The sequence below is a fragment of the Theropithecus gelada genome, chromosome 9, assembly GCF_003255815.1.
Source record: "Theropithecus gelada isolate Dixy chromosome 9, Tgel_1.0, whole genome shotgun sequence".
Taxonomy (NCBI): Eukaryota; Metazoa; Chordata; class Mammalia; order Primates; family Cercopithecidae; genus Theropithecus; species Theropithecus gelada.
In genome coordinates, this window is record NC_037677.1 from 92,640,355 (window position 1) to 92,654,234 (window position 13,880).

General features: G+C 44.5%; 1 protein-coding gene across 5 annotated transcripts in view; it reads right to left on the reverse strand.

Moving 5' to 3' along the window:
* BLNK (B cell linker) overlaps positions 1-13,880 on the reverse strand; it is an 80,425-nt gene that overhangs the window by 23,202 nt on the left and 43,343 nt on the right. For 2 of the 5 annotated variants that reach the window (XM_025396898.1, XM_025396896.1), the window contains exons 5-8: positions 12,583-12,739; positions 9,027-9,190; positions 1,585-1,666; positions 256-324 (exon numbers count right to left, since the gene is read on the reverse strand). In XM_025396898.1, the coding sequence (XP_025252683.1) occupies positions 256-324; positions 1,585-1,666; positions 9,027-9,190; positions 12,583-12,739 (472 nt within the window). The remainder of the gene's footprint in view (positions 1-255; positions 325-1,584; positions 1,667-9,026; positions 9,191-12,582; positions 12,740-13,880) is intronic. The other 3 variants (XM_025396897.1, XM_025396899.1, XM_025396900.1) reach the window with 2 other exon arrangements.

Consider the following 13,880-nt stretch of genomic DNA (forward strand, 5'->3'; position numbering starts at 1 on the left):
ACACGGAGAAGCCAGCAAGGTGCCCAGGAAGGTAGAGTGAAAACCAGAACTTGTCTAGCAGATGCCAAAATGCCTGGGGAAATGGCCGCTTCCACACACGTGCCACTAGACAGTGCATGAGGGTGAGGACTGGCCTTCTGTTCCCATTATTAAGACATTTGCAAATACAAGTGATTACTTCTTCATAGTTCATCTGAGTTGTTTTTCTTATTTGAAATAGACATAAAACCAAACCAAAACACATATACACTTTACCTGAAGCTGTTCCTGGAGGAGAGGCGGGCGTTGAGGAATTTGGCTTGGTTGATCTATTCACCATGGGAGCTTAAACACAGAAATATACATATACATATATATAAAACCATTACAGATACATGCCATTGAGGGAAAGTCACACTCAGGGAAAAATGATGACCAGACCAGAGAATTTGCAAAGAATGGGAGACACACTTATTAGACACACAAACCAATAAAAGAAGTCTTCTCAGAAGAAACATCTTTAGAATGGAAATATCAATGACAGATTCATAATTTGATATATTATTATTTGATTATTTGATGATAGAGATCTTGTTAAAGTGAATAATGGCTTGGAATTTCATTTGCCAAATGGGAAGTCTAAGAGACAAAGGAGTTTTATTGTTTTTGTTTTTCATCAAGAGTGTATTGAACCCCTTCCTGGAGGGGCCCAATTAATAGCTCCACCTCCCCTACCAGATGCAATACACACCATTGCTCTGGGATTTCAGGGGTCTTTTCTTTTCTTTTCTTTTCTTTTCTGTTTTTTTTTAAGAGGGGTTGGAAGGAGGGAATGGGTATTTGTTGTTTTGTGGTAATCGATAGCTTGGGAATTCAGGTAGGTCTTGAAGCTGTTGGTGATAGGTACGGAGTATGGGAGAGGGATGCTACGTGATGGCGGACTAAAACCTGAATATGGCTACCATGGAGTTGACAGTAGCAGATGAGCAATGTTACCTGAAGAGGTATCACTTGTACTGGATCATATTCTCCATAGTAACTATATTCAGAGTAAACATAGCTTGTTTTCATGCCTAATCTTATGTAGCACTGGCTTTTTAAGATAATTCATTTGTCATAGCATTTGTTGTCCTGTGAAGGGTTAACAGATGAAATGTTTCTCGTAGGCCTAACATACTACTAAATTTAAAGAGCCAGGACTCAGGGCATATTTCACTCTTTCATTTTTTTGCTCTTCTGCAGAAACTGTTCTTGGTGCAGTGTTTACAAGGCCAACATCGTGGCTTGCGACATTGTATTAGGTTTTATGAGAAATCCATTTAAAGCGAGGGCAGCTGAAGAGAACTACCCAGGTGCTTTCATAATTTGAGATGGGAGAATTAAATCATGGAAGAGGAAAGAGAAGGCGGGGAAGGGCTATGACACAGAAATGGGTTGTCACTGATGGTGTCTGCCCAACCAGCCAAAGAAGCACACACTGTGGCCCAGGGGAGAAAGGCCTGGACACTGTCATTTCTGAGCCTCTTAGTACTTACTACCAAATACTCTTGTACATCCCCATCAACTGCTAAAAATTTTCAGGTGCTTAAGGTGACAAACTCTTACCTCTTTCAGGTGGAGGTGAACTGCTTTCTGTGGGATGAATATAGTTTTCATCATTATCTTCTACAGGGACCACATAATCAGCCTAAAAGAAATATAAAACTGAATAAAAAGAATGCTGTACATTCATAGTTGACTGTATGGGAGAGAGTGATTTTTTAAAAAAGCATTACTGAGATGCAATTCACATACCATAAAATTCTACTATGTAAATTGTACAATTTGGTGACTTTTAGTATATTCACAGATGTATGCAACCATCACCACAATCTAATTTTAGGACATTTTTATCACCCCAAAAAGAAACCTTGCATCCATTAGTCACTCCCCATCCACCACTCCCTTGACCTACTCAACCACAAATCTGCTTTCTTTCTCTATAGATTTTGCCCATTCTGGACATTGAATATACATGGAATCACACCATCTGTAGTCTTTTGAGACTTCTTTCACTTAGTATAATGTTTTCAAGGTTTTCCTGTGGTATAGTATGTGTGACAACTCCAGCCTTTTTTATGGCCAAATAATATTCTATTTTATGAGTATCCCACATTTGTTTATCCATTCATCAGCTGATGGACATTTGAACTTTTTTCCACTTTTTGGCTGTAATGAATAATGGTGTCATGACTATCCATGTACAAGTTTTTGTGTAGACATGCGTTTCTCTTGGGAATATCCTAGAGGTGAAATTGTTGAGTCATATGGTAGCTCTATGTTAAACAGTCAGAGAAACTGCCAAACTGTTTTCCAAAGACGCTGCACCATTTTTCATTCCTGCCAGCAATGTATGAGGGCTCCAGTTTTTCCATATCCTTACCAACACTTGTGATCATCCTTTTTATGACAGCCATCCTTGTGTGTGCAAAATGGTATCTCGTTATAGTTTTGATTTGCATTTCCCTGATGACTAATGATGTTGAGTATCTTTTTATATATTTATTGTCATTTTTTGTATATTCTTTGGAGACATGTCTATTCAAATCTTTGCCCATTTTTAATTGGGTTGTTTATCTTTTTATTGAGTTACAAGAGTTCTCTATATATTCTAGTTACAAGTTCTTCATCAGATATACAATTTGCAAAACTTTTCTTCTATTCTGTAGGTTGCTTTTTTACTTTCTTTCCTTCTTTTTTTTTTTTTTTTTTTTTTTTTGAGACTGAGTCTCGCTTTGTCTCCCAGCCTGGAGTGCAGTGGCATGATCTCTGCTCATTGCAAGCTCCGCCTCCCGGGTTCCCGCCATTCTCCTGCCTCAGCCTCCTGAGTAGCTGGGACTACCGGCGCCCGCCATCATACCCGGCTAATTTTTTGTATTTTTAGTAGAGACGGGGTTTCACCGTGTTAGCCAGGATGGTCTCAATCTCCTGACCTCATGATCCGCCTGCCTCGGCCTCCCAAAGTGCTGGGATTACAGGCATAAGCCACCGCGCCCTGCCGGCTTTTTTACTTTCTTATTGGTTTCATAGGTGGCATAAAATGTTTAAACTTTGAAGTCTGTTTTATTTATTTTTTCTTTTATTGCTTGTACTTTTGGTATCAAATCTAAGAAACTATTGCACAACCCAAAGCCGTAAAGACTCATACCTGTGTTTTCCTCTAAGAGTTTTAGAGTTTTAGCTCTTACAGTTAGGTCTATGCTACATTTTCAGTTAATTTTTGTGTATGGTGTGAGGTTAGAATCCAATTTCATTCTTTTGCCTGTGGATACATCTAGCACCATTTACCTAGCACCATTTGTTTTAAAAAAATATTTCTCCATTGAATCGTCTTAGCACTTTTGTCGATAATTAAATGACCATAAATGGAGGCAGGGAGGGATTTTATATTGACAAGACACAAATGAGGTAACCAGATTTCAAAAGTGGTTTTTACCACCTGCCCTGGTGGGCAGCCAAGAAGGGTACTGGGAGAAACAAAATCAAAAAGTTATTGCTGGGTGTTCTTCTAAGTACTGTACATGTTTTTTTCTCATGTAATCCTTCTATAATAAGAGAGGTACAACCATTGGCTCCATTTCCAGATGAAGAACCTGAGGCACAGAAAAATTAAGTAGCTTGCTCAAGTTGTCAAGTTTAAAAGTGGTAGACCCAGACAGGCACAGTGGCTCGTGCCTGTAATCCCAGATCTTTGGGAGGCTGAGGCAGGTGGATAGATATAGAGTCCAGGAGTTCAAAACCAGCCCAGGAAACATGGTGAAACCTTGTCTTTACAAAAAGTATAGAAAAATTAGCCAAACATGCTACTCTGGAGGCTGAGGTGGGAAGGTTGCTTGAGCCCAGGAAGCTGAGGCTGCAGTGAGTTGTGATCACGCTTGGCAACAGAGTGAGACCTTGTCTCAAAAAAAAAAAGTGGTAGATCCAGCATTTGAACTCAAGCAGTTCAATAATTTAGCACCCATACTTTTATCCACCACATTCTAGTACGTTCCATCCTCCCCCTCCTCTTTCTGTCTTATCTATCCTCTGTTCATTTAATTGCTATTTCTTATCTCTTTCTTCACCTCTGAAGCTGACCAAGAGGCACCAGAGAGTTCTACTCACATATCTCAATCTGCAGTTGTGTTTAGAGACGATCTGGCTGAGGGAGGTGAGGCTTTGGAATCATACAGACCTGGGAGGAAATCTGTGCTTGGGTCTTTTCTAGATGTATGACCTGTTGGGGAGTTAATTGCTGAATCATCGGAAGTTCTCCTGGATTCTGCCATTCAGAAGTGGGCACTTGCTTCTCTGTGGCACAGGAAACCTGGTCCTCATCTCTGCTTCATCTCTGGCCCCACAGTGTCAACTCCTGAAGGACAGGGCCTTCTCTTTCTCTGTATTTGTGTTTCCAGTATCTGGCCAAATGCCTCACTGAATTGAATTGAAATTGACTAACCCAATAGCCAAAGCTGGGATGGGCTGACTTAGCAGCTTTGAATAACGGGATGTTGAGTGGCTGCAGTATCCCTGCAGGACCTTTTTGAGTCCGTGGGTCCACCTTTTTGGATTCATTAGTAGCCAGAGTGACATGCTTTATCAGAACCCAACTTCTCTTCTAGGGGTTAGTTCCTATAAAAGGAGAGGTTGAGCCCCCAGGAGGCATGCCACCCTCTTAAACCCTGTAGTCAACAAAATCCTTAAACATCCTATATCTGAACACAGAATATTGGTATTGACACTCGGCAATGATGCCTGAATGGATATAGGGAAGTTGGAAGCTCCAGGCCCTGACCTAGTCCTACTTAACCACTTCAAAATTTATTCTTTCTTCTGTATTCTCAATTTTGTACTTGTTTTGTTCTGCAGGACTTGATTACAGAAAATGTTTTTATCTGCAGTGTTTAGAATCTGAGCTGTTTAGAGTCATGATGATATAGGAGTTAAGAAAAAATTACTTAGGCAGATAGTGAGAGTAAGATGTCCTTGGTAAGGTTTTCCTTTTAATAAAAAGCAGCCCCAAATCATTTTCTTTTCTAACACAGAGCAGCCTGTAAAATCAGGCTGCTGATAGAGACGAGCAAGCTGGAAGCTTGCATGGGTGAATGCTGGCAGTTGTGCCAATAGGAAAATGCTACCTGTGCTTAGGCGTGATCAAAATGGTGGCTCTGTCTTCCCTTCTCTTTGCCAGCCACCTGTACACTAAGGAGCAGACAAGACGGCACTAGCCAAGTAGAAAACCCATTTGTATAATAAGATTAGGGTGGGGCGATCAGCCTCTTCTGCACCATGTAAATGTCACTCCTGATCAAACCAATCTATGGGCCCTATGTAAATCAGGTATCTCCTCCTGAAGCCTGCCTATAAAATCTGCTGTGGTCCACCACAGGCCCGGTTTTCCTTTTAGGATTCTACTGTCTTGCAAGAGAGAGAGAGATGCTCTCCTCTCTCCTGTCTATTAAACTTTCCGCTCCCTAATCCACCCACACGTGTCTATGTCATTAATCTCAGTGCGAGACGATGAATCCCAGATATGTACCCCAGACAACGATGCCACTTCAGTGATATTTCTGGAATGCAGACATTTGTATTCACAAAGAATGATAGGAAAAAAAGACTTGATCCAGTCTCAACAAATTCTATTTGTAGTGTCTGCCCAACTCTCTCATCTTTATAGGGTTTTAGGAGAAGGTATGTACAATGTATATTCCCAACATTGCAATTCAATGCTTTAATGTTGTTATTGCTGAAATAAGTAAATGACGAAGAACCATCGTATTTTATATCCTTTATTAGGATATCATGTGGTCTTATTGACCGCTTTGACATTGCTGCAGTGTTTTAATATCAGCCCCCTTATTTCATGAACAAAACACAAAAACTTGACTTTAGTGAATCAGTGATTGGTCTTTCGAAGCCAAGTAGATTATTCTACTACCGTCACCTACAGGTATTAGAAATCCTTCTTCAGTTATTACAATGACATGATTCCAAATTAAAAATAGATTAAAAATCATCTTAGATCAACTCCAATGTTTAGATGTTTCAGTATTAATAAGACACTTGTCATAAGTGTTTACATGTTTGCCTCCCCCTAGGACTACAGATTTGAAAAATAGGAGTAACATGAATTTATCTTATTTTCACTTTCCCATTGGCTCATACCCTATTACTTAGCAGGAGTCATTTCGATTAGCTGTTAAATGCCCACATGAGCTGCATCCTCATTACCACTCATATGAGCATATAAAAGCTTTACGTACATTATTTTATTGAATTCTTATAAAAATACCCTTTAAGCTAAGCATATTCCCTCTGTGACCTTGAACAAGTTTATTTTTAGCCCCTTTATACCTTTGTTTCCTCATCTGTAAAGCGGGGCTGATGATAGACTTCATGCGGTTGGTGTGAGGATTCAATGAGATAATGCACACAAAGTGCTCAGAACACCAGTGGATACACAGCATTCACCAAGTGTTAGCCACTCTCATTATAGCACAGATGCTTCTTCCCCCTAAATGTCTTTGCCCCACCTCCAGCTTTCTGTTTAGCCTGTATCTCTATATTTTGCCTATAACCTGTAGAACAGGGTTAAACATTTTTATTTATTCTGGTACTTGACTTCTTTTTTTCCCAACTAATGGTTCAGCCATATCTTAATGTTGGCCTCTGTTTGTTTGTGTATTTGTTTTTACACCTCTTTCTTATATTGGCTCTCCATCTGCCCATTCCAGAATGCCCCCACCTTCATACTTCTCTTTTTCCCACGGTGAAGACTTGTCTGAGCCATCTCCACGAGGCTGCTATTAGCAAACCTCTGCCTTGCCTCCCTGGGGTCCATTCTCAGTTATTTACAGAAATGAAGAGCCTTACATATCCCACAGTATTCATTCGCATTCTGTATCTGAATTTGTGTCTTCATATGGATTTGCCAAATGCTGAAATAATTTACAGTGAGACCCTAACAGCTGGTCTCCCCATTCTGTCCCCTCCCCTGCTCAGCTTCTCCTTGACACCCTATTCACACCCTTGAAAGGACAACGTCGCCTCTCAGGTGGGAGGAGTGTGCACAGGGTGAGGGTGTGTACTTGCACTGTATGTGTCATGGGAGCTATGACAAATCAAAAAAGAGACCAGGGATTCACAGCCGAGGGCGGGGCACAGTTGCTTTGAGGCCACTGCTGGCCTGGTGTTGCCAGATTTCAGTTTTCAGAAGAAACTAGAAAACTGGATTTTGTCAGGAATTTAGAATATGTTAGAAAGGAATCCAACATATATTAAACCCCTCTGTGTGTGAGGCACTGTATTTAGTGCTATACATATGTTCTCTTATTAAATTCTCAAAATAACAGAGATGAGATGAAAAACAGACAAAAAGAAGTTGTCTAGCTTGCCCCAAATTATACACCTAGAAGGGCCAAAGCAGGAATTTGGGCCTAGATGCTGCCTCTATTTTGATTTAAAAGTCCATCTTTTCCATCTCCTGCTGGGCTGCAAATTTTATAAAGGTGGAATGAAGATCATTTCACAACATGTGTGTAAGCCATAAGTTTTATCCTCTAGAGGCAAGTTACTTCTTAGAGAAGCTGCCGGCTGGTCTCTGTCCTTATTTAAAATGCAAGGACCTCTGGGAGCCATAACACATTAGGCTTTATGAGTTATTACAAGTTTTGATGAGTTTATGTATTCATTTTCAAATAGGAGCAGTTCCATAGGGAAAATGACACACAAGCTCTAAGAGCTGAGAGAGGGGAGATTGAGGAAGTAAACCCAGAGTTGGATGCTGGGCCATCTGAAAAGGTGGGTCTCTGGACACCTGGTGGCAGTGGGGGTGGGGCAGCTGTGGGGAGGGAGGGAGTGAGAAGCAAGAGCTGTCAAAGGGAAGTCAGGGGTCAGTTCCTCCACAGGTTGTGCGGGGTACCTTACAGACTAGCGATCTCCATTGTACATCCTGGCCCATGTCACCCTCTGCATCTGAGAAGAGGAAAGTGGAGGAGCAGAGAGAAAAGAAGGTGGAGGAAAGAAAGTAAGGTGGAGACAGTGTTACAGTGGGTAGAATAGCTAGTCAGGCATGAGCAGGACAGGAGAGGGCTCCCCTGCCCCAGGAATGTCAGGAGACTATCAGGTGATTGTCAGGTGGTTGTTAATTGTCTTTCTAAAATAATAATTGGTCACAGCCAGCACCAGAGAAAGGCAGTCTCCCAATAGATAGAAAAAACCTGAAACTAGTGATGAGCAGTTTCCCAATAAGATCTCAGGAGTTGGGCAAGTGGGCTCAAGCATGCGCATTAAGAGGCAAAATGGCAGAGTTTAATTGGTATTTGACCTTCTAGAAACATTCAGCTGGTAAGGCAAGAGTGCCTCAAGGGAGTGTGCATACAACTCCGGTAAGCACACTGCACATGCTCACCTCCCAAATGCTAGCAGGCCACTGCACAAGCAGACAGCTCACACAAAGGAAGAATCGGGGAGAAGGGACACAAGACCCCAGAAGGGTGCCAGTGTTTAAAACCCCAAGTCAAAGGTCAAACAGCACACTGGATCTCTCAAGTCATCCACTTGGCCCTCTTCTAAGTGTACTTGACTTCTTTTCATTCCTGCTCTGAAACTTGCCTTGGTCTCTCCTTCTGCCTTATGCCCAGGAGGCAAGAATTGAAGTTGCTGCAGACCCATATGGATTTGCTGTCGGTAACAACAGGACAGAGAAGCAAAGGAGAACAAAGAGAGGGGAAGAACAACTTAGGGAGGAAAGAAGAGATTCACAGGAAACCACAGCGAAGAAGGAGGGAATGATATGAGGGGCACAGACTCAGTATTGATATTTTACCATACACCTCTAGTAAACTGACATGCTTACAATAAGCCATTTTGGAGAAAACCAAGTCCCTTTGGTACAATAGTGGAGAGTGAGAGGGGACAGTCAATAGCAGGTTGTAAAGAAGGAGGACAGCCAGCGGGCAGGCTGTCCTGGTCACTTGCCCCGCCCCCTCTCTGTGTCCTGGGAAGCGTTTGGGACAGATTTACTTTACCTCATCCTCAAGGAGGCCTTTGGGTTTGGGTGGGACTCGAGGTTTCTGCAGAGCAGTCAGGGCCGGCAGGGTGGAGGTGAGCCTTGCTTTCTCTGAAGGCCAGCTGGGCTTACTGGGAAGTGTCTTGCTGAAGGGTGGGGAATGCCTCTGGCTTGATCGATTGTCTTGAAAGGAACAAACAAAAAACATAACATAAAAGAGGCTCCGGATCATTTCCTGGGTAGAAGCCATTGAGATCTAGAAAGTATAAAACCACAGGTGTCTATGTAGCCACAAATGATCCACGAGCATTCCTTGAAAGAGTAAAGTGAAATGTTAGGCCAAAAATTTCAACTGCCTATTGACTTAAACGACAAAAACTGGAAGAATGTCCTCATTAAAAATATCCTTCCAGGGCAGTGATGGTCACCCAGAGGTTCAGGAGAGCCAACAACCCAACACTTGGCCACACAGAGGGCATGGAAGCAGCACTGGTGGGTGCGGGGTGGGGGTGAGGTGCTCCTGGCTTTTAAAAATGCCAAGGTCTAGGTTCCACCCCAGCCTGGCAATGTCTGAACTTCTCAGGAGGAGTCTGGCATTACGGGTTGGAAAAGTTCCCCAGGTTATGCTAAAGCGTATCCAGGTGGTGATTATTCATGTGGGTCAACCTCCATGCTCCTTCCCTCAGCGATTTCGCTCCATTCACAGGGAATCTGTGGGATCCCTTTGGTCCAGGACTGTCCTTCTCAGCAGGTATCAGAAAAGGAGTCAGGCTCTAAGGCCAACTGGGTCTGAGTTCTGCCCCTTGCTCAGCCACTCACTAGCTGTGCTCTTTGGGGCTGGTTATTCAGCCTCTCTGGGACTCACATTCTTCACTGTTATTTTTAATTTTTTATTTTTTTGAGACAAAGTCTCACTCTGTTGCCCAGGCTAGAGTGCAGTGGCGTGATCTCTGGTCACTGCAACGTCCGCCTCCCAGGTTCAAGCAATTCTCCTGCCTCAGCCTCCCGAGTAGCTGGGATTACAGGCATGCACCACCATGCCTGGCTAATTTTTGTATTTTTAGTAGAGATGGGGCTTTACCATGTTGGCCAGGCTGGTTTTGAACTCCTTACCTCAAGTGATTCACCCACCTCAGCCTCCTAAAGTGTTAGGATTACAGGCATGAGCCACCATGCCCGGCCAACATTCTTCATTTTTAAAATGAGGATCATAATATCGACCTTAGAGATCTTGCGGGGATTAGGAAGACGGCAGTGAAGGCAGTAGGTGCAGTGTGTCTGCCTAATAAGTAGAATTCATATCACCTGTGCCATGTGAGCAAGGCCTTAGGCGGCCTCAAGTCTACCCCAGCGATTCAGTGAGCTGAGCAAAGATTCAGACTGATGTGTTTTAGGAAAATCTTAGCATAGGAATAACCTGGCGTATTCTTCATACTGGGAACAGCACAGGTGCTAGCACTGGCCTCTGGATTGCATCACTGGCTTGCTGCTTCCTCCTGTGACAGCCCCAGCTCGCCTGGTGCGGCTGTCCTTGCCTGTTAGGCCCCTGCCTCTATGCTCACCTTCTGGTGCCTGCCCCTGCCCTCGGCCCTCACTCTTTGTTGAAGGTATGTGGTTAACTTCACCTCTGCTGCCTCCTCAGAAGCCTCTTTCTGGTGGTGTGGCTGTACTCAGCCACGAGGGCATCCGTCCTTCTGTGCCTTAACTCTTGTCAGTTTTATTTGCAGCTCCTGGAGTTTACTCAGATTTCTGAGTCAAAAAATATTTAATGTAATATTTAAGCCCATCAGAAGTAGCAAAACACAGGAGACAGGCTTTGAAGAGTGTGATTTTTTATTTTTTTGAGACAGTTTCACTCTTGTTGCCCAGGCTGGAGTGCGGTGGCGCCATCTTGGCTCACCACAACCTCCGCCTCCTGGGTTCAAGCGATTCTACTGCCTCAGCCTCCCTAGTAACTGGGATTACTGGTATGCACCACCATGCCCGGCTAATTTTTTTGTATTTTTAATAGAGATGGGGTTTCGCCATGTTGGCCAGGCTGGTTTTGAACTCCTGATGTCAGGTGATCCACCCACTTTGGCTTCCCAAAGTGCTGGGATTACAGGTGTGAGCCACCGCACTCAGCCAAGAGCGTGTTCTTGAATGAGCCACTTAACCACCCTGAATTGCAGTAGCCCTTTCCTCCCCAGGGTTGTTGTGATGATTGAAAAAGGTCATTCACCAAGTATGCTGGGTGGTGCATAGAGCAGAGTTGTGAAGAGCTGGGCTTTGGAAGCTGGGAGCCCTGTCTTGCATCCCAGCTCCATCACTTAGAGAATCTTGGCCCAGTCAGTTCACTCCTCTGACCTCTTTCACGGGATTATCAAGGGGGTTAGGTAGACCCCCGGGGGAAAGCACTAAACTGTAAATTAGAAGATCTCTGAGAGTATGTGCCTCTTGCGTGCAGCTAAATGCTCAGTGCTTAGCACAGTTCTGGTGCATGGCAGGTGCTCAACAGATCAACTGTGGCAACCCAGTAAGCCCAGCTGGCCTTCACTTTACTTTCATTCAGTGAAGCAAGGAGCAGTGCCTGGTATACTGTAAGGAAGGGGTTAATGGCAGTGAGATGTTAAATGTAGAGCCAGTCCACACAAATGCTGGCATCGCCATGACCATCATGGACATACTTGCTCTCTGAACCTTTGGGGAACTTAGTCATCTGCCCAGACTAGAACAAAGATGGGCGTTAAAATACATACTTGGGGCCAGGTGCAGTGGCTCACGCCTGTAATCCCAGCACTTTGGGAGGCTGAGGCAGTTGGATCACTTGAGGTCAGGAGTTCGAGACCAGCCTGGCCAACGTGAGGAAATCCTGTCTCTACTAAAAATACAAAAGTTAGCCGGGTGTTGTGGTGGGTGCCTGTGGTCCCAGCTACTCGGGAGGCTGAGGCAGGAGGTTGAACCCAGGAGGCAGAGGTTGCAGTGAGACGAGTTCGTGCCACTGCACTCCAACCTAGGTGACAGAGTGAGACTCTGTCTCAAAAAAAAAAAAAAAAAAAAACTCGGCCAGACCCAAGCTGTGTCCGTTTAACCCATGAGGCTCATTCCAGGTTTGGGGCTCCTGAGCACCTGTACCCACTGGTAAAACCCCACAGTCTGGACTAGACATGGGAGGAAGGTGAGGCAGACACTGGGATCCTCGAAGCTCATTGTTCTGTACAGACTTCTTAAGAGAAATCCCAGAACCTTTAGCACACGAAGCCCTAAAAGTGGGGACTCATCTCAGGGTTGCTTTCCCTGGGAGTGTTGGGCAGGGGTGGAACCATCGGGGTATGCTGGGTTTGTTTATTTATTTATTCATGCCTGCTTTCAAAGTTCAGATCTAAGAAAGATGTCCCTTCCCCTGGAATGGGAAAACCCTACAGCTTGGGATCCTTTACCTGGGAGCCCAGATCCCCTGCTTGGAGGTGGTGGGAGTGGGAGGCAGGCAGAGGCCCTCAGGCAGCAGCCGGGTTTGTCCCCACCTTGCAATCTTGGCCATCCCACCTCCCCATGGGCCTGGAAGGCAGAGTGCCCAGGTCTGCGGGGGACCTCACCTACGTACTCGCCCCTGGCGAAGGGCAGGGCTGGGTGAACCGGCCTGGTCTCCTGCTCTACCGGAGGCGGCTCGTAGCTGTCATCAGCATTCTCCTCGGCGGGCATCACGTACATCTCTGAGTCGGAGTGCTCGTCTGGATTTTCATAGTCGCTGTCCTGCAAGCGCAGATGCAGACACTGTGCTCCGCGTCCCTGTCTGTGCTGCCTGGCCATCAGGACCATTCCTGCCTTGGGAGGCCGGAGCAGTGACAGGAGACAAGGCTTGGAGAGATTGACTTCACAAGGATAGGCAGTTAGTAAGAGGCAAAGCTGGGGTTTGAAGCAGGCCTTTCTGCCTCCAAAGTTTATCCTCCCCACCACTGCACTGTCCTGGGGGGACACAGGAACTACTTAACGCTAACAGGAGCTGACACTCTGTAGATCCACAAAGAATAACAATAGGAGATAATAAAATATGTTTTTAAAAGATAGAAAAAGGACCCAATAAAACAGAATAACCAATGGGTTTTATCTATTATGAATGCTGATCACTGAAGAGAAAGTAGTTTTAACACGAAGAGGGTGAGGAGACACACAGGACCAGCTAGATATCTTTCAGATGAGATTTTTAAAAAATTCCAAGCAGAGTTGGTAAGCTGCAGGGTCAAGGCTTCAAATGGACTCAGAGTTCACTCTCTTTATTTTTGTTTTTTTCTTTTTTTGAGATGGAGTCTCGCTCTGTTGCCCAGGCTGGAGTGCAGTGGCGCAATCTCAGCTCACTGCAACCTCTGCCTCCTGGGTTCCAGCAATTCTCCTGCCTCAGTCTCCCAAGTAGCTGGGATTACAAGCATGCACCACCATGCCTGGCTATTTTTTTTTTTTGTGAAACTGAGTTGTGCTTTGTCACCCAGGCTAGAGTGCAGTGGCACAATCTCAGTTCACTGCAACCTCCACTTCCTGGGTTCAAGCTATTCTCCTGTCTCACTCTCAAGTAGCTGGGATTACAAATTGCACCACCAAGCCCGGCTAATTTTTGTATTTTTAGTAAAGATGGGTTTCACCATGTTGGCCAGGCTGGTCTCAAACTCCTGACCTCAGGTGATCCGCCCACCTTGGCCTCCCAAAGTGCTGACATTACAGGCATGAACCACCGCACCCAGCCTGTTTTTTTCAAATCCACATTTTATTTAAGTCCACATTGAAAATACATTCTCATGGTCTAAAGTCCAAATGGCTCAGAAGGATATAAGGTGCAATCTCCTTTTCAGCCTCTCTTCTTCTCACCACAGAGGCAAAAAGAGTTACTAGGCTTCTTGTG